General features: G+C 54.2%; 1 protein-coding gene and 3 gene segments (V, D, J or C); all 4 read left to right on the top strand.

The window, feature by feature from the left end:
- LOC308354676 (immunoglobulin lambda-1 light chain-like) overlaps window positions 1-14079 on the top strand; it is a gene marked incomplete at its 5' end in the record, with an annotated part of 1188495 nt that extends 1174416 nt beyond the window's left edge. For 7 of the 11 annotated variants that reach the window (XM_080822263.1, XM_080822270.1, XM_080822268.1 and 4 more), the window contains 2 exons: window positions 7079-7118; window positions 8405-8890. In XM_080822263.1, coding sequence (XP_080678389.1) covers window positions 7079-7118; window positions 8405-8724 — 360 coding nt within the window. In that variant the 3' untranslated portion in view covers window positions 8725-8890. Of the gene's footprint in view, window positions 1-7078; window positions 7119-8404; window positions 8891-13942 lie in introns of those variants that run through there. The other 4 variants (XM_080822266.1, XM_080822267.1, XM_080822264.1 and 1 more) reach the window with 1 other exon arrangement.
- On the top strand, window positions 9703-14079 carry LOC308354285 (immunoglobulin lambda constant 7-like). The segment is given in 3 exons: window positions 9703-9759; window positions 12300-12339; window positions 13623-14079.
- A 1705-nt stretch (window positions 14080-15784) lies between these two features.
- LOC308354283 (immunoglobulin lambda constant 7-like) lies at window positions 15785-18107 on the top strand. The segment is given in 3 exons: window positions 15785-15828; window positions 16126-16232; window positions 17651-18107.
- A 1682-nt stretch (window positions 18108-19789) lies between these two features.
- LOC308354282 (immunoglobulin lambda constant 7-like) lies at window positions 19790-22114 on the top strand. The segment is given in 3 exons: window positions 19790-19833; window positions 20132-20238; window positions 21657-22114.
- The last annotated feature ends 1494 nt before the right edge of the window (window positions 22115-23608 follow it).

Genomic DNA, 23608 nt, shown 5'->3' with positions numbered 1-23608 from the left:
AGAAAGAAGGAAGGAAGGAAGGAAGGAAGGAAGGAAGGAAGGAAGGAAGGAAGGAAAAGTAAAGTTAAAGGATGGTCCTCCCAGGTCTCAGAATGGTACTGGTAAGTTCCAGAACACCATGTTTACACCAGGTTGTTGTGTGTCTTGGGAAAGAAACTCTCCCTCTCTGTGCTTCAGTTTCTTCATCAGTTGAAGGAGCTAGAAGGTCCCCACCAGCATGGTAAGTCTGTGACATCTAGAGAAGCAGTAGAATTCCCTTTCCATTTGCTGGAGGAAAGCTGGGGGTGGGGCGAGATTGCCCCTCAGGATCACCAGAGGTGCAGGGGTCTTCAGAGTTCCCGGGGACCCCTTGGAGAGGGGCTCAGGAGCTGCAGAGCCAGACCCTGACTCTGAGGATTCTGAGAGATTCCAGAACACTTGTCACAGCCCCAGACAGATACTTTGTGACACACACACACACACACCCCAGAACAACAGAGAGATGAAAAGGCCCAGCCAACTTGAGTTTGGCGTGGAAGGGAGCAAGGAGCTGAGGGACCTGGTCGCAGGCAGTCTCTGAGGTCTGTGGAATAGAAAGTGGGCAGGAGACTGATCAGCAGGAGGCAGGGGGAACCCTCTGACATGGGAAGCAGGGCTGAAGGGACTGGACAGGGGCACAACCCTTCCACTCCATGAGAGGAGGGCTGGGGCAGAGGACAGAGGAGCCAGGGACCCAGGACCCTCAGCAGGGAGCCCACCAGGACAGCCGTACCTGGACTCCTCTGGCCCAATGTGAATCCAGCCCTTGACACATCTCAACCCAGGGACGATGTGAAGGCCAGGCTTGAGTGGGCCAGAGCTGCAGCTGCACCAGCTGGGAAGACCAGCCCATCCCTCAAGAGTCCTCCAGGAAACAGTCCAGGCCCAGATTTCTGACCACAGCCACCACAAGAGGATGTGGTCTGTGATGGTGGCTGCCCAGAGGCTGTGGCAGGTGCAGGGGTGGGCACAGCTGAGATGCTGCCTTTAGGGAAAGCCCCTTTTTCTTCCCAAGACTTGGGGCTGTCCCCTGGAGGACCACAACTTCTGGGCCTTAGGTAACAAGTGAGTTTCACACCCACACAGGGATGCTGGAAGGGAACAGCTTCAGCCTGGACCACTGAAGACCATCCTTCCCCAGCCCTCATGGTGCCAAGGTCAGAGGCATGGCCTTCATCCTATGGAAAGGACAATCTTTGCCAAATGTCGCAGGAAAATTAAGGAGTGCTTGACTTAAAACATGGGCCAGACAACTATTAAAGGGACCTCCCAGGAAAGTCACTTAGGCAGGCCCTGGGAGGCCTCTTTTAGAGCTGCTGACATAGATATGAGAAGCTGTGAACCCAGATTTGCACAGGTGTATGAAAGACCTTGCAGCAGAAAAGGCAACTGGACAACAAGATAGGAGGTCCTGGGTGACAGGCGGGATCCTGTCACCTGCTCTGAACTGAGCTGTGTGACTTCACCAGGCCCGGAGAGTGGGGTCATCATCAACAAAGCATGTTCTGGAGCCATGCCAGGGCCAGACCTCTGCATAGAATCTGCTTGAACATCAATGTCCTCATCCTCAAATGGGCAAGACAATCTCAGCCCAGCCACCAGTTGGCCCTGTTTCCTGCATCAGTCTCATTGCATTAGGTTTATATTCCTGGGCTTTCCAACGGACTTCAACCCAAAGCACCTGTGCGGCCCATCCCTCCTGCCCAACAGAGCCTATATCTTGGCTCCCTTGTAAGTAAAGTATGAGCCTTCCAGGTGGACAGAGGGCTGAAGTGCAGGGGACGAGCTCACTCCTAGATTCTCGATCACTCTGCAGCCCACTCCCAGAATGACCTTGGCTCCTGCATTCATTTTCAATGGACATTACTTTTTTCACCTGTAAAGCAGGCACACTTGCCCCCACGACGTGCCAACGGTTGTTCTAAAGCCCAAATCTGAGGGGCAGTCAGTCAACACCTGCTACATCGGGGCTTAGCAGTCACATGATCTCATTCATCTTCATGACTGCCCTGCTGCAGGGGAACTGTGTCCATTTTACAGATGAGGAAACTGAGGTCCAGAAGTGACCTAAGTCTGGAAGGCTTCAACATTCTTGAGCCTGATGTTACTCTTTGAGTGAGGGATATAGAATCACTCCCTGCAGGGCTCTTGTCTGGCTGAGAAGCTGAGATGACCAAAGGCGAAATAGCCATTCTTGACCAAACCTGCCAAGGAACTGGAATGTGAAGGGACCCAGCCTGGGGGACTTGTCAGAAGAGAATCCCTAGCCCCAGCTCCACCTCAGTGAATCAGGCCTTGGTGATTCTTGATCCACTGGGCATTCAGCTGCTCCCTGTGGCCCCTACAAGCCCCAGGGAGATGCTCCATAGATCTGGGACACCCTTGGGGAAGAGGGAAATAAGGTAGATCAGGTAGGCCCCACCCACGGCCCCAGGAGCAGGAACTGTGGGCGGACTTCAATGGGAGGAGGTGGAGCCCAGCATGTGACCACAGCAGGGCAGTTGGCAGATTTCACTCTGAGGGAGATCCCCGGGGTAACAGCCATGAGCCCTGGAGAGGGCTGGGCACCGGGTGTAGGGACCAGAGAAGGCCCAGGCAGAAGACCGGGTCATGTGGGCCAGGAACACTGGGAAAGCTGCTGTCAGCAAGAGGGACTGGTGGTCCCTCTCCAGGAAGTTCAAGCCAAGCTTCCACCCTGAGGGCAGATGAGGCCCAAGACAGGCCAAGAGAGCTGTGATGGCCCCCAGGGGGGCAGAACCCTGACCCAGGCAGCACTGGCCCCTTCTGCTGCAAAGCCTGGCCATGGGCACCCAAGTCCTGCTGTCCCCAACGCAGCACCACCAAGCACAGTCCCAGCAGGAAGGAGCTTGTCCAGCTTTCGAAGCCTATGAGGCAGGTAAGGAGACAAAAGAGTTATGGCCGGAATATGTGGAGCTCCCTGAGGTGGGAGCCAGGAGTGGGCATCCAAAGAGGAGAGCAGCAGTGAGGGGAAGAAGGGAGTGAAGGAAGAATCAGCCAGAGAGAAGGGGCCTGGGCAGACACTGGCTGTATTTAAAGTGCTGATATTTGTCCTCCACGGATTTTTTTTTTGCATTGATTTTTAGCTTTTAATATTGCATAAAAATACGATTTATCTTGATGACTGAATTTTTGGCACCCCTTAAATTTGGCACTAGTGCCACCCTTGCCTCACCCTTGTCCTCTGGGTAGGGCAGAAACATGGAGGACGAAGCAAGATGTACCCAGAGGCACTTATCTTTTTAGGGGCAGAACGTCTCTCTCTGTACCCCAAGTTAGATCCTGCTGTTATCCCCATCTTGCAGAGGAAGGTAGAGGTCCAGAGACGTAAATTGACCTCCCCAAGGTCACAGAGCACAGGCACAAACAGTCTGGGAACTAGAAGTCCGAGACCCGAACGCTGTGATCCCATCAGCGTGTCCTGTGTTGAAACAAAATGGTGCAACAGAAGAGGTGGTCTGCAAGGCAGTTAGGGAAGCAAGGGCTTGGCTAAGTCTCCCCCAAGGATGCCCACTCTGCAACTTTTTCATAAATACTTACAGGAGCCAGGACTGGGGACCCAAAGAGGGTGGACCTGAACCAAGGAGGTCACAGGCGCAGGGACAGATCACACTGATCTGACAGATGCACGGGAACTGAAGCGTGAGGCTGGCGCTCAAGGCACTGGGAGACGCCTGGGCTGAGAGGAGAGAAATGCGCGCGCGCAGGGGTGCGGGAGCACAGGCGCCGCAGGGAGCTCCCTGCCTGAAGCAGGGGTGAGCATGCGCGCCACACCGTGCTGTGCTGTGCGTTGTGTTTTATTCGGTGCATCCTTGATCTTGGGGTACAGGGGAGTTGTTGAGGGATTTAAGCAGCAGACTGTCAGGGTCGGATTCGTGTTTGGAAAACTATTTTCGGATAGGAGACTAGTGTGAGGTCAGATTAGAGGACCAAGGACGGATAACGGCCAAAGCTTGCGCCTTGGGAATGGGGAGGAAAGGCCAAGTACCAAGATCTCCTATAAAATTAGCAAGTACCAGAGTTTGACCAGGGAGGAATGGGCACTCTCATGGACTGTCTATAGAAAGTCTAAAATGTACAACCATTTTAACAATATGCAGCAGGTCACTTTTTAAAAGTATGGGATATTTAAATTGTGTAATTACACTTCTAGGAATTCATGGGGTGGTGAGGGTAAGGGAGGAATAATCAGAAATGTAACCAAAGGTTTACAAAAAAGAATGGCTAGCTCAACATTATTAATGGTGGGAGGAAAACTGGAAATAATCTAAATATCCAACAGAAAGGGTGTGACCAAATACCTTTGGAACATCCATCATAAGGAATCTTACACAAGCCTCCAAAACTCTCTTTCTGAAATTGGGCTTTTTTTTTTTCTCTTTCTGAAATGTGTGCACATTTTCAAAAGACTGTCCAAAAATATAGAAAAACGTCAATGGTATGTCTCTGGCTGATGGAACCTCAGCTCATTTAAATTTTTGCTTTCTAATTTTCTGTTCTTTTGAAAATGTTCACAGGAAGATATATGTTTGGTTTTTATCTTCTAAAATAATTTTTAATATAAAAGTAACATGTACTTGTAAAAAAAAATAAAAGATTAAGCAAAGAAGTATATTAAAGAAAAAATCTAATGTTTCTGCTTACCATCTCCACACATCTTACCCTAAAACCCATTCTCCAGAGATGACCACTGTCAGGTTGGTCTATATATTTCTAATTCTTCTCCCATGTGGGTATGTCCCTGAAAACACACACACACACACACATCTAGTTGGTTATACATCCATTATCTGAAAAAAAAATGGAATCATACTCTGCATATTATCCAGCAACCAGCTTTTTAAACAGTTTTTTACTGATGTTTTCTATCTCAATCTGTATGGATCTCCCATGTTCTTATAATGGCTTTGTAAGACTTCAAAATTTGGATGAACCAGACGGTATGTAATCATTACCTTATTAATGGAAATTTAGGTTGTTTCCATTTAAAATATAAATTACAAGTGATGCTGTCATGGAAATATCCACATATGTGTGCATATGTTATGTGTGTGCTTGAAGTGCACTTAACTGTCTACTTTGGACTAATGACTAAACTGGAATTATTGGACCAAAGAGAATGTGCTTTTGAAATGTTATTTATATACTACCCAAATGTCCCTCTGAAAGGCTGTCCAGCTTATATTCACTGCAGTGAATGACAGTGCCCTTTCCTCCACATCCTTCCCAATACTGTGATACTGTTGACCTTTTTTATTTGCTCATCCCTGATGAGTATTAATGAGGATGTGTTTGTGTTTAATTGTTTATGTGATCATGGGTGAGCGTTCTTCCCTTCCATATTTTTTTTGACTGATTTTATTTTTACTGTGAATTTTCCGGTCGTAATTTTGCCTATTTTTCCATTTGATTCCTTGTATTTTCCTATCGATCTATAGAAACTCCTCATATATTTCTATGTGAATCCCTGGTTAAGTGTATATGTTGTAAATATTATTTGGTGGAATTTCCTTTTCACTTTATGATTATGGAATAAGATTTGACAGTGTCATTGGTGGATGTGTCTTCTGGTCCCTTGGGTCAGTAAGATCTCCCAAAACATTCTGCTTTCCCTTAAAAGGTAGTGGCTGGGAGGGCAGAACGGCCGATCATGGGACTCCCCCACCAGGATATGAACCCACAGCCTCCCCAAACAATTCAGTCTGCTTCCTGTGCTTGCAAAGGGCTTCTGGCATCAGGGGCTTCAGGAGGTCCAGCTTGGACTTGGCAAAACCACCACCCAGAATGGTTGGTAATAGCATCAAAGGGCCAAGGTCAAGTGGACCTTTTTAGGTAGCATTAACTACCTGCAGGTTCAGTGACTCCTCCATCTGATAGGAAGGGTACATGATGGCAGTATTTTCTCTCTGTCGTCCCTCTCCTATGAGGACAGGGCAGCACGTGCCCATGAAGGGAGTGCCTTGATCTCCTCTTTATTCTCCCAATGATACCTTGATATCTAGGGAAAAGAAGAAATGTAAATAGTTCCCTATTGTTCCCCACTTTATAGAAGGACGGTCAGTTCCCTCCATCTTCCCCTACTGATTTATCACTGCGTGATAACCTGGTAAACTCTTAGATCTTATGGATCATTTTGGGGGTTCACACAAAGGTCATCCTCTGTGCATGATGGAAATGTGGCTTCACATATGGACATCGGTCCAGTGGGAGCCTCTTCGGGAGACTCCTAGGTACACACACATGACCCCAGGAGATCTCTAAGCTCCTGCTTGCTGATTGAGGATATACTCTAGCTCATCTGTGCCTACCCACCCGGGGCGTGAAATCAGTCACTCACGCTAGTTCCGTTTAGTGGGAGTGGGGATTGAAGACTCTTTGAAAGGAACAGAGCTGAAGTCACACACCAGACCATTCCCAACGTGAGACCAGATAAGCGATTGGCTGGGGCTGCTCCCAAGGTCACCTGGACATGGGTTGTCATGTCCTACAGGACCAACCAAGACTTTACTTAGGACAGTCCCTAACTAGGACATTCCCAAGAAGACAAACTGAGCTTTCTAGAGTGATGGCTGGGGACATAGGAACGTTCCAATGGCGCATGAACACATACGCACCTTCTTTTAATTGCAAAGAAAGGTTTCAGAGGCAGGGTACACCCTCTGCCCTCAACTCATGGTGTCACCAAGAATTGGGGTTGTTTGAACATGCTGAGAGGGGATGTCTTGTTCCTTTCCATGGACCTAACTCAAAAGGATACACAGGCCCTCCACAGACTCAATCCAATTCCTGGGAGATAATAGTACCAAGAGCAGATCAGATAACAACTCCCTTTGGAAGAATTGTTTCCAAGGATACTGTTGCAGAACACATGGGATCACTGGTCCTGTCATCTGCTAGGGGTGGGGGCCGTGTGTCTCCTCCATGCTGAGCAGATACCAGCCTAGAGGAGTGCCCCCACTTCCTCCACCACAGCTGCAGGTGGGGGGCGAGTGGGTGGGGCACCGCCTCCCAGGAGGGGTTTTTGTATGAGCCTATGTCACAGTGTTGGGTTTTCGGCGGAGGGACCCAGCTGACCGTCCTAGGTGAGTCTCCTCATCTCCCTCCTTCCTTCTCTGCTCTCCCAGAGGTTTGGGTGATTTTCTGCCTTTTTTTTTCTTTTCTTTTCTGTCTTGTCTCAGCCTTGGTCATGCTTTCACCTGGGATCCCAACCTCTGGGACCCTGACCTCCTCCTCTCCCCATATGGGTTTTCCTGCTTACTTCTTTGGTCATCACCAGCCCCTTACCTCCGACCCGAGAGGCAGGCGATGATTGGGATGACCTAAAAACTCCTCTCTCTGTCTGCCAGGGTCGTGATGGGTCCTACGTGTGCTCTGTTCTGGCCTCTCTTGTCTGGCCCCCGTTGCTCCACCCTTGTCTCTGGGAGGCACTGGGGTCCGCCATCCTAAAGGGAAGAGGGCAGAGGGAGCATTGGGGGGGGTGACCATTTGGGGCCTTTAGAGGGCCCCAGCGCCCTCAGGTCCTAGGCTGGGGACACGCTGGTTAGAGGTTCTGAGAAGGTCCCAGGGCTCTGGGACAAGGATCCAAGGATGGTTGCAGGGGTGGAGTGGCTCCCGCAGGCCTCTCTAGGCTGCCACCCAGCGCTATATGGGCAGAGAGCCAAACAACACTGCAAGACAGGAGAGAGCAGGGAGGGCAAGGTGCTCCAGTCAGGAAGCCTGGAATAGGGTCATGGAACGACAGGGTGTGGGGAAAAGACGGACTCCTGGCTCTTATGGGAAACGACCGATTACAAAATGAAAGCCAGATCCCATTGCACAGTAAGGCTGCCGAACTGACTGATTGGCCAGGGGAAACACCAAGGGCCAAGGCAGAGGGGACACCCAAGAACCTTCGGGCAGACCGTGATCTTATGGGGTCCTTGGCTCATTACGGACTTCAAGAGAGATACATTTGGGTAAATATAATTGCCACGAAGGAAAGATCCAGAGGCCTCCAGAGCAGAAATACCAGATCACAGGAGACCACAGAGAGTTCTTGTCATCCACTCTGGGGACAGACAGAATGTCACAGGAAGAGGGCAAGGGAGTGAGGGTCAGACATTTGTGTGACAGGCCAGGGCCCAGAGGGTTCTCAAGTCAGGAGATGGCCTGACTTGTACAGTGTGACAGCTACCCATGAGAGATGGGAAATCGTTGGAGGAAGATGCAAGCCACCCTCTTGAGAATAATTGCTCAGACAGAGGTTGGTCCCTAAACAGGGGCCCATGCCCTGGGCCTAGAGACCCACACCCGCCTGATACGCTAACATCAGGGTCTCCCGCAAATGGAAATGGAATCAATGACCCACTGCCCCCACCATGCCCCACAGGTCAGCCCACGTCCGCACCCTCGGTCACGCTCTTCCCGCCCTCCTCTGAGGAGCTCGACGCCAAGAAGGCCACCCTGGTATGCCTCATCAGTGACTTCTACCCCAGCGGCGTGACGGTGGCCTGGAAGGCAGACGGCAGCCCCGTCACCCAGGGCGTGGAGACCACCAAGCCCTCCAAACAGAGCAACAACAAGTACGCGGCCAGCAGCTACCTGAGCCTGTCGCCTGACAAGTGGAAATCTCACAGCAGCTTCAGCTGCCTGGTCACGCACGAGGGCAAAACCGTGGAGAAGAAGGTGGTCCCCTCACAGTGCTCTTAGGTCCCCGAGACTTCCAGGGATGGGGGCCTTCCTCTCCCAGATACCCCTTTCCCAGCTCACCATGTCCCCCTGAGTCCCCACCCAGGTTCTGCTCAGAGCAGGCAGGTCACAATGCCATCCCTGTTTATTATTTGCTCAATAAAGATCTCATCATTTATCATCTGATATTTCTGATGTGTATTTTCTATCTGGTTGTGTCTAGGTTAAAGTTTCGGTAATTAAGGGAAGGGACAGTTATGGAACATGTGATATTATCCGCTCATCGTCTACTCAACTAACTCTGAAAGGACCCCCTCTGAGCTCTGTTTGTCCCAGTCAGTGACACATAGCAGGAAATAGTCCTGTGGATCTGGGAGCGCCACCATACGATCCTTGTCACCTGTAAAATGCAAAAAGCTGAGTGAGATGGACCAGGGGGCCTATAGGGTATCAGGGAGAAACGGGGCTGGGGGGTGGGTTCCAGGAGCCAGCAGTGGGCACAGACAACAATAAGAAGGAAGGTGATCCTTGAGCCAAAACAGTGGCTTTTCAGAGCAGGAGGGAACTTCCCTGTTCCAATACAAATGACCCAGAGGGAGAGCGATTACCACCCAATGAGCAGTCCGTGTTTGGCCCATTAGCAGGGAGCCAGGAAAGCTTTGAACAGTGCATCTTAGAAATACATTTCTCAAACTTCCACAATGCCTGTCAGCTATGTAAAGACCATAGCAAGTTCTACAGCAAACAGTTTAACATCTCGTAGCCTAACACTCCCCAACCTAGTTGACTCTCCCAACCAACTCAGGGAGCCCTGGAACACTCGTCAAGACAGCAGTGTCACCTTCACTAGTGCTGAGATCTAAGAGTCAGGCTGAAGCACAAGGAAGCCCAGTTTATGTTCTGATGGGCCTGGGTCAGGTTCAGGATCAAAGTGACCGTAGCAGGGGGCTGGGACCTCAATCAGTGAGGTCAAGGAGAGCACTACTCTATGGGTAGGTTATGAATGAAGCTGATGATGTTGGCCTGCGTGTGGTGGAGATTTGGAGAACCGGGTCAGTGAGAAAGGCAAGCAAGTGGGCATCCAATGATTGTCCCTAGGACAGGGAGTCAATTCCGTTCAAGGAGTATAGATAGACTGGGGCGGATAAGTCAGGAGGGTGAGTGTGGCTTGAGGACTACAGCAAGGTCAAGCTTCCCCAAGCATTAGGGCCCTCCGCCCTCCTACGCATGGGCCCCCAGTGGACTTTCACTCACTGGGGCTCAATCCTGACCGCACATGCAGCCTGGTGTCAGACATATACTCCCAGGTCCCTGAAGCAGGCCAGGTAGTCCCCCTGTCTATGTCTGGAGCTTATGAGGAACAAGGAGGAGCCTTCACCAGAACTGCTGGGGAGCTGAGTCAGGCCAAGGACAGAGCCTACAAAGCCAGGGAGTTTAGGGACCACAGTGGTGCAGAACACAGGGACCCCTTATTAAGGTTTCATCCCAGCTACTCCCACCCTAGAGAATCCTAAGAGGTAGAAGGAGGAGTAGAGGGTCCTGGTATCACACAGCATCTGCTGGCCTCATTTCATGGATCTGTCTACTGAGGCCCAAATGAGGGAGAAGACCACCCAGGTCTCCCTCATTTCCATGACCCTGCAGGCAGAAGCCTGGAATCTCCCTGCCTCTGGTAGGACCCCTCACTTCCTGTAAGTTTACATTAAGGAAGAGTAAAACACCAAAAATACAAAGACGGAGGAATAAGAATACCTCCACATTCATAAACTCCAGGTTGCAGTTTATCAATTCTCTGATGATGCTGACCCAATGACAGAATAATTGCTCTGTTATAAAATATTTTGAAACAAGTTCCAGATATCATATCTTCTATAGATAAATATTTCATCTATGTAGCAACAGATAAGGTCCTAGCAGAAACAAAAGTATTATTATCAAACCTACACAAACACTATGAATAAACCATTTAATCCAAAACTCTGTCTCATCAGAGTTATCACAATTGCCATAACAGAATTCAAGGAGAAACATTTCAGGTCCTGTTCTTATTTGATGATATTTCCTTTTATGACTATAGAATAAGGTTTGTCACTGCGATCGGTGGAGGAGTCTTCGGGTCCCTTGGGTCAGTAGGAATGTCCCAAATCACTCTACTTTCCCTAAAAAGATAGTGGCGATGACAGCAGAGATGCCGATTCTGGGAATCTCCCATGTGGATATGAAGCCACGGCTTCTCTGAAACATTCAATCTGCTTCCGGTACCTGCAAAGGGCTTCTGGCATCAGGCACTTCGGGAGGTCTGGCTTGGACTTGGCAAAACCACCACCCAGAATGGTTGGCTACATTGCATCAAAGGGCCCGGGTCAAGTGGACCTTTTTAGGTAGCATTAACTACCTGCAGGTTCAATGACTCCATCCATTTGATGGGAAGGGTGCCTCATGGCAGTATTTCCTTTCTGTCCTCCTTCTTCTGTGAAGAAAGGGCAGCACGTGCCCATGAGGGGAATGCCTACATCTCCTCTTCATTCTACCCGTGGTGCCTCCGATACCTAGGAAAAAGAAGAAATGTAAACTGTTCCCTATTGTTCTCCATTTATAGAAGGATGGTATGTTCTCTCCATCTTCCCCTGTTGAATCATCACTATGTGGTGAACTGGTAAACTCTGAGATCTTATGGATCAGTTTGGGGGATCATACCAGGGTTGTCCTCTATGCATGATGGAAATGTGGCTGCACATATGGACATTAATCCCGTGGGAGCCTCTTTGGGTGGCTCCAGGGTAGACACACATGACCCCAGGACACCTCTAAGCTCCTGCTTCCTGATTGAGGATATACTCTAGCTCATCTACGCCTACCCACCTGGGGCGTGAAATCAGTCACTCATGCCAGTCTTGGTTAGTGGGAGTGGGGAATGAAAACTCTTTGAAAGGAAAAGAGCAGAAGTCACACACCAGACCATTCCCAACGTGAGACCAGATAAGCGATTGGCTGGGGCTGCTCCCGAGGTCACCTGGACACAGGTTGGCATGCTCTACAGAACCAACCAAGACTTAACTTAGGACAGTCCCTAACTAGAACATTCCCAAGAAGACAAATCGGAGACCTCTGGAGTGATGGTTGTGGACATAGAAAGTTTCCAGTGGCCCATGAACCCAGACCCACCTGCTTTTAACTGCAAAGGAAGGTTTTTGGGAGGGAGGGGACACACAGGGTCCTCGCCTCATGGTGTCACTAAGGAACTGGGATTGCTTGAAGATGCCGAGATGGGATGTCCTGTTCCTTTCCATGGAACCTAACACAAAAGGACACACAGGCCCTCCACAAACTAGTCTACGTCCTGGCAGATAGTAAAACCAAGAGCAGATCAGATAACAACTCCCTTTGGAAGAATTGTTTCCAAGGATACTGTTGCAGAACACATGGGATCACTGGTCCTGTCATCTGCTAGGGGTGGGGGCCGTGTGTCTCCTCCATGCTGAGCAGACGCCAGCCTAGAGGAGTGCCCCCACTTCCTCCACCGCAGCTGCAGGTGGGGGGCGAGTGGGTGGGGCACGGCCTCCCAGGAGGGGTTTTTGTATGTGCTTGTATCACAGTGTTATGTGTTCGGCGGAGGGACCCAGCTGACCGTCCTAGGTGAGTCTCCTCATCTCCCTCCTTCCTTCCCTGCTCTCCCAGAGGTTTGGGTGATTTTCTGCCTTTTTTTTTTTTCTTTTCTGTCTTGTCTCAGCTTTGGTCATGCTTTCACCTGGGATCCCAACCTCTGGGACCCAGACCTCCTCCTCTCCCCATATGGGTTTTCCTGCTTACTTCTTTGGTCATCACCAGCCCCTTACCTCCGACCCGAGAGGCAGGCGATGATTGGGATGACCTAAAAACTCCTCTCTCTGTCTGCCAGGGTCGTGATGGGTCCTACGTGTGCTCTGTTCTGGCCTCTCTTGTCTGGCCCCCATTGCTCCACCCTTGTCTCTGGGAGGCACTGGGGTCCGCCATCCTAAAGGGAAGAGGGCAGAGGGAGCATTGGGGGGGGTGACCATTTGGGGCCTTTAGAGGGCCCCAGCGCCCTCAGGTCCTAGGCTGGGGACACGCTGGTTAGAGGTTCTGAGAAGGTCCCAGGGCTCTGGGACAAGGATCCAAGGATGGTTGCAGGGGTGGAGTGGCTCCCGCAGGCCTCTCTAGGCTGCCACCCAGCGCTATATGGGCAGAGAGCCAAACAACACTGCAAGACAGGAGAGAGCAGGGAGGGCAAGGTGCTCCAGTCAGGAAGCCTGGAATAGGGTCATGGAACGACAGGGTGTGGGGAAAAGACGGACTCCTGGCTCTTATGGGAAACGACCGATTACAAAATGAAAGCCAGATCCCATTGCACAGTAAGGCTGCCGAACTGACTGATTGGCCAGGGGAAACACCAAGGGCCAAGGCAGAGGGGACACCCAAGAACCTTCGGGCAGACCGTGATCTTATGGGGTCCTTGGCTCATTACGGACTTCAAGAGAGATACATTTGGGTAAATATAATTGCCACGAAGGAAAGATCCAGAGGCCTCCAGAGCAGAGAAATACCAGATCACAGGAGACCACAGAGAGTTCTTGTCATCCACTCTGGGGACAGACAGAATGTCACAGGAAGAGGGCAAGGGAGTGAGGGTCAGACATTTGTGTGACAGGCCAGGGCCCAGAGGGTTCTCAAGTCAGGAGATGGCCGGTATACAGTGTGACAGCTACCCATGAGAGATGAGAAATCGTTGGAGGAAGATGCAAGCCACCCTCTTGAGAATAATTGCTCAGACAGAGGTTGGTCCCTAAACAGGGGCCCATGCCCCAAACCTAGAGACCCACACCCGCCTGATACGCTAACATCAGGGTCTCCCGCAAATGGAAATGGAATCAATGACCCACTGCCCCCACCATGCCCCACAGGTCAGCCCACGTCGGCACCCTCGGTCACGCTCTTCCCGCCCTCCTCTGAGGAGCTCGACGCCAAGAAGGCCACCCTGGTGTGCCTCATCAGTGACTTCTACCCCAGCGGCGTGACGGTGGCCTGGAAGGCAGACGGCAGCCCCGTCACCCAGGGCGTGGAGACCACCAAGCCCTCCAAACAGAGCAACAACAAGTACGCGGCCAGCAGCTACCTGAGCCTGTCGCCTGACAAGTGGAAATCTCACAGCAGCTTCAGCTGCCTGGTCACGCACGAGGGCAAAACCGTGGAGAAGAAGGTGGTCCCCTCACAGTGCTCTTAGGTCCCCGACACTCTCCCCCACCCAGCGGGGCCTGGAGCCACAGGACCTCCAGGACGATCTTCCCTCCCCCCAGGGTCATCCCAGCCCTTCTCCCTGCACCCTGTCAACACTCAATAAAGTGTCCTTTATTCAATCAGAAATCAGCCTCTCCGCTCATTGCGTCTCAAACACTCTGTGTCCTGAACGTGACCGTCTTCAGCGGTGAACGTAATTCTTCTGCCTCGGGGGACAGGGGTCTACAGAAGACGTCCTCCTGGTTTTGGGGGGAGTCGTTTCACTCTCACCTAAAAGGCCAAAGAATATTCCAAACAGAAAATACCTACAGGAGAACCAAGATAGAAGACTCCCCCTCACAATGGCTCTATGCTTTCTTTTCTTTGTGGGGACCTTGCCCACGGTCAGCCGTCGCTGCCCTTGCTGACATTGGCTCTCCGTTCTGTGGGGATAATGTTCGAGTGTCTCCCCGAGCCTGGGCTCTCAGCATCTGGAACTAGAACCCATCATAAGACGTCCACTCTCCTTTCCCTGTAGGGCCCTCCTCTCCGTGCCGTGGTTTCCCTGGGCTCCTCTCCCCTGGGGACCTTTCCCGCGATCCCATCCTAGAACACCTGCCATTCCTTAGGGGACACCCTCACCTGACTCCCCCGGGACATGGTTTGTGCCCTCTACCACAGACCCTCCCCGTCACAGTCAGGGCAGGACACTGGGCACTCCCACTCTCACTCCCACTCCCACTCCCACTGGTGGCTCCTCCTCCCACGGTGTCCCTTGGTTCCCACTTGTATTCATTTTCTCTGGGAGACAGACACCGGCTACGCTCTCTAGGACCCTCCCAGGCCCAGCCAACCCAGGAATCCGCCCCTTGTGCTGGGGTGACCTGCCTGGGGCCTCTGTGCTAAAAATCAAGGGTCAGGCGCTAGAAGTGGGCTGCCACGAGGTCTCTCAACTGACTCATCGACTTAGGAGTCTAGTGTGGGTGCTGAGCGAGAACAACAATGCACGCACATGCACAGTGAACACAAACATACACACGATGCACACGCACGATGCACACACAAGAAGCACACACACGATGACCACAAAGGCACTGGTCCCTTCCAAACGTTGCTGCCATGCTGGGCAACTCTCGGGAAGGATCGGGAAGAGCTAGAGCACAGGGGCTACTCCGAGTGCCGGGTAGAACGTGAGCAAAGAACACTCTGTCGCCGCAGTCCCCACCAGCGCCAGTCAGCGTCAGAGGGAAGGCCAGGAGGTTCCAGTCCACGATGGTGTGAGACAAGAGACATGATGAGCTCCCGGGGGGCAGTCTGCACGGGGAGGTGCAGGCCGATCAGGGAGGAGAGCAACAGTGCTGACGCAGCGTGCCACCGACTCACAGAAACTAGGAGGCTAGGTGTGCGTGTCCCCTGGCTGACATCTGCAGCTGACATCCCAGGTCTGGGTGCCGGCCAAGGCCGTGGGGGTCAGGGCCCCCTCACCATTTGAAGGTCCGTTGCCAGGGTACAGTATGTGTCCTGAGTGCTGGGGACACCCTGTTCCAGTGGCCACAAAGACTCCCACAACGGAACTCCAGGGGACCTGCTGGAAGCAGTCCCTGCCTCCCCACCCACTGGGTCGCCCGGGTCTTTCAGGTGGACATTCAGCCCATACATCTCTACAGAGTGACGTCTGCCCACCCCGGGCTCAGGTCGGGGACTACACACTAGCCACCCCCTATTCCTTCCTCAAGAACCAGCCAAGGACACCATTCTTGGAGCTCAGGGCCTGCTGAAGGCATCGGAGTACTTGAGGGGAAACCTGCTTCTCCTCCCACCCACTTTCCATTTCTGACCCCAAACCCGCATGGCCTCCCGTGCTGACGATGTTGTGGTATCCAGGACCCCTCCGTGAGTCCCCAGTCTGCAAAGGGGTCCCAGCTCTATCATCTCTGTGAGAAACAGGTCTCCTCACACCTTCCACAAGCACACCCTGACACACAGCTCCTTCCGAAGGATGGAGTTAGCTGGGAATTCCGAGGCCATGGGCAGACATTCTCCCCAGCTCCTCGCCACAACTGAGGATGGATGCACTCGGAACTCTCCATGGACATGACATTCCAGATACCCAGGTGCCACCCCCCAACCCGCCCATCTGCCCAACCAGCACCCGTGACAAAGACACTGCCCTTTGGACCTCCCGAGCAGCTGCAGGTGGGCCTGGGGCAGGGCTGGAGGGGCTCACAGAGGGTTTCTGTTCGAGGCTGTGTCACAGTGTGCTGTGTTCGGCGGCGGGACCCAGCTGACCGTCCTCGGTGAGTCTCCCCCTTGCCCTCCTCTTTGGGATCTTGGGTGCAATTTCGGGCTGTGCTTCGCTCTTCTCAATCTGGACAGGGCTGAGGCTCAAGGTCTGTGGGTCTGTACCTTTTGTGCCCTTTGTCTGCGCCTCATGCCTCCACTGGTGTCATCTTGTCCGATGTCTGCTCAGAGCTCTGGGGACCAGACCCCAAACCCTGAGTAGTCTACACCCAGGCCTCATTGTGGGTCCAGCTCTCTCCTTAAAGGAGAGATCTCCTCTGGGCTCAGGGAAACTGGGCTCCCCACTCAGGATCTCTTGGCTTCAAGAGACTGGGGTAGTCCGGGGTGATGGACAAGGTAGAGGGAGGCTCAGCCTACCATCAGGGCCGCCGGATGAGAGAAGGAGGCTGGAGACTGCTCAAGCTGTGGCTATTGTCTCTGGAGTGCCCCCAGACAGAGGACTGCCCGGAACACAGTGGGGAGATCCTTAGTCTGGTGACCCTGGAACAAGGAGGGGGATGAGGACAAGGGGTCAAGGATCAAGCCTGGACTTCAGAGGAGAAGGGGGCCCAGGGTGTTGGGAACACCCACCTCCATGGGGACAGTCAGACACATGAACAGGACAGGTCTCAGGACACTCGGGCAGCAGAGGTCCACCCCTTCCCAGCCCAGCACAGCTGGAAAGCACCCTGAGCAGATGGACATTTGGCTCAGGGGACTCTGAGAGGGACAGGTAACAGGGAAAGTGCCTGCCAGGCCCTCAGAAAGTCTAGGACAGACGGATCCCCCAGCACAACTTCGCAGAGCAGGCAGAGCCCTAGAACAGACCCGGCCTCAGCCTCAGAAATAAAAACTCAGCTCGCATGAAAACTGTGCATCTGCGGACTCTCTGCAGTCGGGCACCAGGGGCTCACAGCCCTTGCCCACTCAGCATCCGTACCAGCGGTTGGGGATATCTGTTGGAGGTAGTCAAGGCTGATGTGAAGCTGTGAGGTGGTCTAGGGGCAGGACTCCTACTTCTCACGAGGGAACAGAGCCCTACAACCAGGGACAGGCCAGCTCTAGGACATCCCGGGTAAGCAATCTGGGGGAGGTCCCATTGAGAACGAGGTCCAAGCACAGACAGAGTCAGAGGGCTCCCGGGGTCTCAGGGCCAGTCGAGCCAGTTCTGGGGGTGGCCTGGGTGAATTCCAAGGCAATGTGTCCTGGAGAGAGCCTGAGACCATGGAGGGGCCCAGAAACTAGAGGCCATGACGCTCAGAGTCTCCCAGCAGAACATCCGTGACCCAGCCCAGGCTGACCTGACCCCAGGACAGCAAGGGCCACCTGAGGCCCAAGCCAGGGACATGGCACAGCTGCATCCGCACATCAGGACAGAGGTAGGAGCTGACAGAAGAAACCTCTGACCTTGACCCGCTGCCCTCCATCCCCACAGGTCAGCCCACGTCGGCACCCTCGGTCACGCTCTTCCCGCCCTCCTCTGAGGAGCTCGACGCCAAGAAGGCCACCCTGGTGTGCCTCATCAGTGACTTCTACCCCAGCGGCGTGACGGTGGCCTGGAAGGCAGACGGCAGCCCCGTCACCCAGGGCGTGGAGACCACCAAGCCCTCCAAACAGAGCAACAACAAGTACGCGGCCAGCAGCTACCTGAGCCTGTCGCCTGACAAGTGGAAATCTCACAGCAGCTTCAGCTGCCTGGTCACGCACGAGGGCAAAACCGTGGAGAAGAAGGTGGTCCCCTCACAGTGCTCTTAGGTCCCCGACACTCTCCCCCACCCAGCGGGGCCTGGAGCCACAGGACCTCCAGGACGATCTTCCCTCCCCCCAGGGTCATCCCAGCCCTTCTCCCTGCACCCCGTCAACACTCAATAAAGTGTCCTTTATTCAATCAGAAATCAGCCTCTCCGCTCATTGCGTCTCAAACACTCTGTGTCCTGAACGTGACCGTCTTCAGCGGTGAACGTAATTCTTCTGCCTCGGGGGACAGGGGTCTACAGAAGACGTCCTCCTGGTTTTGGGGGGAGTCGTTTCACTCTCACCTAAAAGGCCAAAGAATATTCCAAACAGAAAATACCTACAGGAGAACCAAGATAGAAGACTCCCCCTCACAATGGCTCTATGCTTTCTTTTCTTTGTGGGGACCTTGCCCACGGTCAGCCGTCGCTGCCCTTGCTGACATTGGCTCTCCGTTCTGTGGGGATAATGTTCGAGTGTCTCCCCGAGCCTGGGCTCTCAGCATCTGGAACTAGAACCCATCATAAGACGTCCACTCTCCTTTCCCTGTAGGGCCCTCCTCTCCGTGCCGTGGTTTCCCTGGGCTCCTCTCCCCTGGGGACCTTTCCCGCGATCCCATCCTAGAACACCTGCCATTCCTTAGGGGACACCCTCACCTGACTCCCCCGGGACATGGTTTGTGCCCTCTACCACAGACCCTCCCCGTCACAGTCAGGGCACGACACTGGGCACTCCCACTCTCACTCCCACTCCCACTCCCACTGGTGGCTCCTCCTCCCACGGTGTCCCTTGGTTCCCACTTGTATTCATTTTCTCTGGGAGACAGACACCGGCTACGCTCTCTAGGACCCTCCCAGGCCCAGCCAACCCAGGAATCCGCCCCTTGTGCTGGGGTGACCTGCCTGGGGCCTCTGTGCTAAAAATCAAGGGTCAGGCGCTAGAAGTGGGCTGCCACGAGGTCTCTCAACTGACTCATCGACTTAGGAGTCTAGTGTGGGTGCTGAGCGAGAACAACAATGCACGCACATGCACAGTGAACACAAACATACACACGATGCACACGCACGATGCACACACAAGAAGCACACACACGATGACCACAAAGGCACTGGTCCCTTCCAAACGTTGCTGCCATGCTGGGCAACTCTCGGGAAGGATCGGGAAGAGCTAGAGCACAGGGGCTACTCCGAGTGCCGGGTAGAACGTGAGCAAAGAACACTCTGTCGCCGCAGTCCCCACCAGCGCCAGTCAGCGTCAGAGGGAAGGCCAGGAGGTTCCAGTCCACGATGGTGTGAGACAAGAGACATGATGAGCTCCCGGGGGGCAGTCTGCACGGGGAGGTGCAGGCCGATCAGGGAGGAGAGCAACAGTGCTGACGCAGCGTGCCACCGACTCACAGAAACTAGGAGGCTAGGTGTGCGTGTCCCCTGGCTGACATCTGCAGCTGACATCCCAGGTCTGGGTGCCGGCCAAGGCCGTGGGGGTCAGGGCCCCCTCACCATTTGAAGGTCCGTTGCCAGGGTACAGTATGTGTCCTGAGTGCTGGGGACACCCTGTTCCAGTGGCCACAAAGACTCCCACAACGGAACTCCAGGGGACCTGCTGGAAGCAGTCCCTGCCTCCCCACCCACTGGGTCGCCCGGGTCTTTCAGGTGGACATTCAGCCCATACATCTCTACAGAGTGACGTCTGCCCACCCCGGGCTCAGGTCGGGGACTACACACAAGAACCAGCCAAGGACACCATTCTTGGAGCTCAGGGCCCGCTGAAGGCATCGGAGTGCTTGAGGGGAAACCTGCTTCTCCTCCCACCCACTTTCCATTTCTGACCCCAAACCCGCATGGCCTCCCGTGCTGACGATGTTGTGGTATCCAGGACCCCTCCGTGAGTCCCCAGTCTGCAAAGGGGTCCCAGCTCTATCATCTCTGTGAGAAACAGGTCTCCTCACACCTTCCACAAGCACACCCTGACACACAGCTCCTTCCGAAGGATGGAGTTAGCTGGGAATTCCGAGGCCATGGGCAGACATTCTCCCCAGCTCCTCGCCACAACTGAGGATGGATGCACTCGGAACTCTCCATGGACATGACATTCCAGATACCCAGGTGCCACCCCCCCAACCCGCCCATCTGCCCAACCAGCACCCGTGACAAAGACACTGCCCTTTGGACCTCCCGAGCAGCTGCAGGTGGGCCTGGGGCAGGGCTGGAGGGGCTCACAGAGGGTTTCTGTTCGAGGCTGTGTCACAGTGTGCTGTGTTCGGCGGCGGGACCCAGCTGACCGTCCTCGGTGAGTCTCCCCCTTGCCCTCCTCTTTGGGATCTTGGGTGCAATTTCGGGCTGTGCTTCGCTCTTCTCAATCTGGACAGGGCTGAGGCTCAAGGTCTGTGGGTCTGTACCTTTTGTGCCCTTTGTCTGCGCCTCATGCCTCCACTGGTGTCATCTTGTCCGATGTCTGCTCAGAGCTCTGGGGACCAGACCCCAAACCCTGAGTAGTCTACACCCAGGCCTCATTGTGGGTCCAGCTCTCTCCTTAAAGGAGAGATCTCCTCTGGGCTCAGGGAAACTGGGCTCCCCACTCAGGATCTCTTGGCTTCAAGAGACTGGGGTAGTCCGGGGTGATGGACAAGGTAGAGGGAGGCTCAGCCTACCATCAGGGCCTCCGGATGAGAGAAGGAGGCTGGAGACTGCTCAAGCTGTGGCTATTGTCTCTGGAGTGCCCCCAGACAGAGGACTGCCCGGAACACAGTGGGGAGATCCTTAGTCTGGTGACCCTGGAACAAGGAGGGGGATGAGGACAAGGGGTCAAGGATCAAGCCTGGACTTCAGAGGAGAAGGGGGCCCAGGGTGTTGGGAACACCCACCTCCATGGGGACAGTCAGACACATGAACAGGACAGGTCTCAGGACACTCGGGCAGCAGAGGTCCACCCCTTCCCAGCCCAGCACAGCTGGAAAGCACCCTGAGCAGATGGACATTTGGCTCAGGGGACTCTGAGAGGGACAGGTAACAGGGAAAGTGCCTGCCAGGCCCTCAGAAAGTCTAGGACAGACGGATCCCCCAGCACAACTTCGCAGAGCAGGCAGAGCCCTAGAACAGACCCGGCCTCAGCCTCAGAAATAAAAACTCAGCTCGCATGAAAACTGTGCATCTGCGGACTCTCTGCAGTCGGGCACCAGGGGCTCACAGCCCTTGCCCACTCAGCATCCGTACCAGCGGTTGGGGATATCTGTTGGAGGTAGTCAAGGCTGATGTGAAGCTGTGAGGTGGTCTAGGGGCAGGACTCCTACTTCTCACGAGGGAACAGAGCCCTACAACCAGGGACAGGCCAGCTCTAGGACATCCCGGGTAAGCAATCTGGGGGAGGTCCCATTGAGAACGAGGTCCAAGCACAGACAGAGTCAGAGGGCTCCCGGGGTCTCAGGGCCAGTCGAGCCAGTTCTGGGGGTGGCCTGGGTGAATTCCAAGGCAATGTGTCCTGGAGAGAGCCTGAGACCATGGAGGGGCCCAGAAACTAGAGGCCATGACGCTCAGAGTCTCCCAGCAGAACATCCGTGACCCAGCCCAGGCTGACCTGACCCCAGGACAGCAAGGGCCACCTGAGGCCCAAGCCAGGGACATGGCACAGCTGCATCCGCACATCAGGACAGAGGTAGGAGCTGACAGAAGAAACCTCTGACCTTGACCCGCTGCCCTCCATCCCCACAGGTCAGCCCACGTCGGCACCCTCGGTCACGCTCTTCCCGCCCTCCTCTGAGGAGCTCGACGCCAAGAAGGCCACCCTGGTGTGCCTCATCAGTGACTTCTACCCCAGCGGCGTGACGGTGGCCTGGAAGGCAGACGGCAGCCCCGTCACCCAGGGCGTGGAGACCACCAAGCCCTCCAAACAGAGCAACAACAAGTACGCGGCCAGCAGCTACCTGAGCCTGTCGCCTGACAAGTGGAAATCTCACAGCAGCTTCAGCTGCCTGGTCACGCACGAGGGCAAAACCGTGGAGAAGAAGGTGGTCCCCTCACAGTGCTCTTAGGTCCCCGACACTCTCCCCCACCCAGCGGGGCCTGGAGCCACAGGACCTCCAGGACGATCTTCCCTCCCCCCAGGGTCATCCCAGCCCTTCTCCCTGCACCCCGTCAACACTCAATAAAGTGTCCTTTATTCAATCAGAAATCAGCCTCTCCGCTCATTGCGTCTCAAACACTCTGTGTCCTGAACGTGACCGTCTTCAGCGGTGAACGTAATTCTTCTGCCTCGGGGGACAGGGGTCTACAGAAGACGTCCTCCTGGTTTTGGGGGGAGTCGTTTCACTCTCACCTAAAAGGCCAAAGAATATTCCAAACAGAAAATACCTACAGGAGAACCAAGATAGAAGACTCCCCCTCACAATGGCTCTATGCTTTCTTTTCTTTGTGGGGACCTTGCCCACGGTCAGCCGTCGCTGCCCTTGCTGACATTGGCTCTCCGTTCTGTGGGGATAATGTTCGAGTGTCTCCCCGAGCCTGGGCTCTCAGCATCTGGAACTAGAACCCATCATAAGACGTCCACTCTCCTTTCCCTGTAGGGCCCTCCTCTCCGTGCCGTGGTTTCCCTGGGCTCCTCTCCCCTGGGGACCTTTCCCGCGATCCCATCCTAGAACACCTGCCATTCCTTAGGGGACACCCTCACCTGACTCCCCCGGGACATGGTTTGTGCCCTCTACCACAGACCCTCCCCGTCACAGTCAGGGCACGACACTGGGCACTCCCACTCTCACTCCCACTCCCACTCCCACTGGTGGCTCCTCCTCCCACGGTGTCCCTTGGTTCCCACTTGTATTCATTTTCTCTGGGAGACAGACACCGGCTACGCTCTCTAGGACCCTCCCAGGCCCAGCCAACCCAGGAATCCGCCCCTTGTGCTGGGGTGACCTGCCTGGGGCCTCTGTGCTAAAAATCAAGGGTCAGGCGCTAGAAGTGGGCTGCCACGAGGTCTCTCAACTGACTCATCGACTTAGGAGTCTAGTGTGGGTGCTGAGCGAGAACAACAATGCACGCACATGCACAGTGAACACAAACATACACACGATGCACACGCACGATGCACACACAAGAAGCACACACACGATGACCACAAAGGCACTGGTCCCTTCCAAACGTTGCTGCCATGCTGGGCAACTCTCGGGAAGGATCGGGAAGAGCTAGAGCACAGGGGCTACTCCGAGTGCCGGGTAGAACGTGAGCAAAGAACACTCTGTCGCCGCAGTCCCCACCAGCGCCAGTCAGCGTCAGAGGGAAGGCCAGGAGGTTCCAGTCCACGATGGTGTGAGACAAGAGACATGATGAGCTCCCGGGGGGCAGTCTGCACGGGGAGGTGCAGGCCGATCAGGGAGGAGAGCAACAGTGCTGACGCAGCGTGCCACCGACTCACAGAAACTAGGAGGCTAGGTGTGCGTGTCCCCTGGCTGACATCTGCAGCTGACATCCCAGGTCTGGGTGCCGGCCAAGGCCGTGGGGGTCAGGGCCCCCTCACCATTTGAAGGTCCGTTGCCAGGGTACAGTATGTGTCCTGAGTGCTGGGGACACCCTGTTCCAGTGGCCACAAAGACTCCCACAACGGAACTCCAGGGGACCTGCTGGAAGCAGTCCCTGCCTCCCCACCCACTGGGTCGCCCGGGTCTTTCAGG

This window comes from Martes martes (genome assembly GCF_963455335.1).
Source record: "Martes martes genome assembly, chromosome: 13".
NCBI classification, from domain to species: domain Eukaryota; kingdom Metazoa; phylum Chordata; class Mammalia; order Carnivora; family Mustelidae; genus Martes; species Martes martes.
This window is presented reverse-complemented; position numbering and strand designations above follow the sequence as displayed.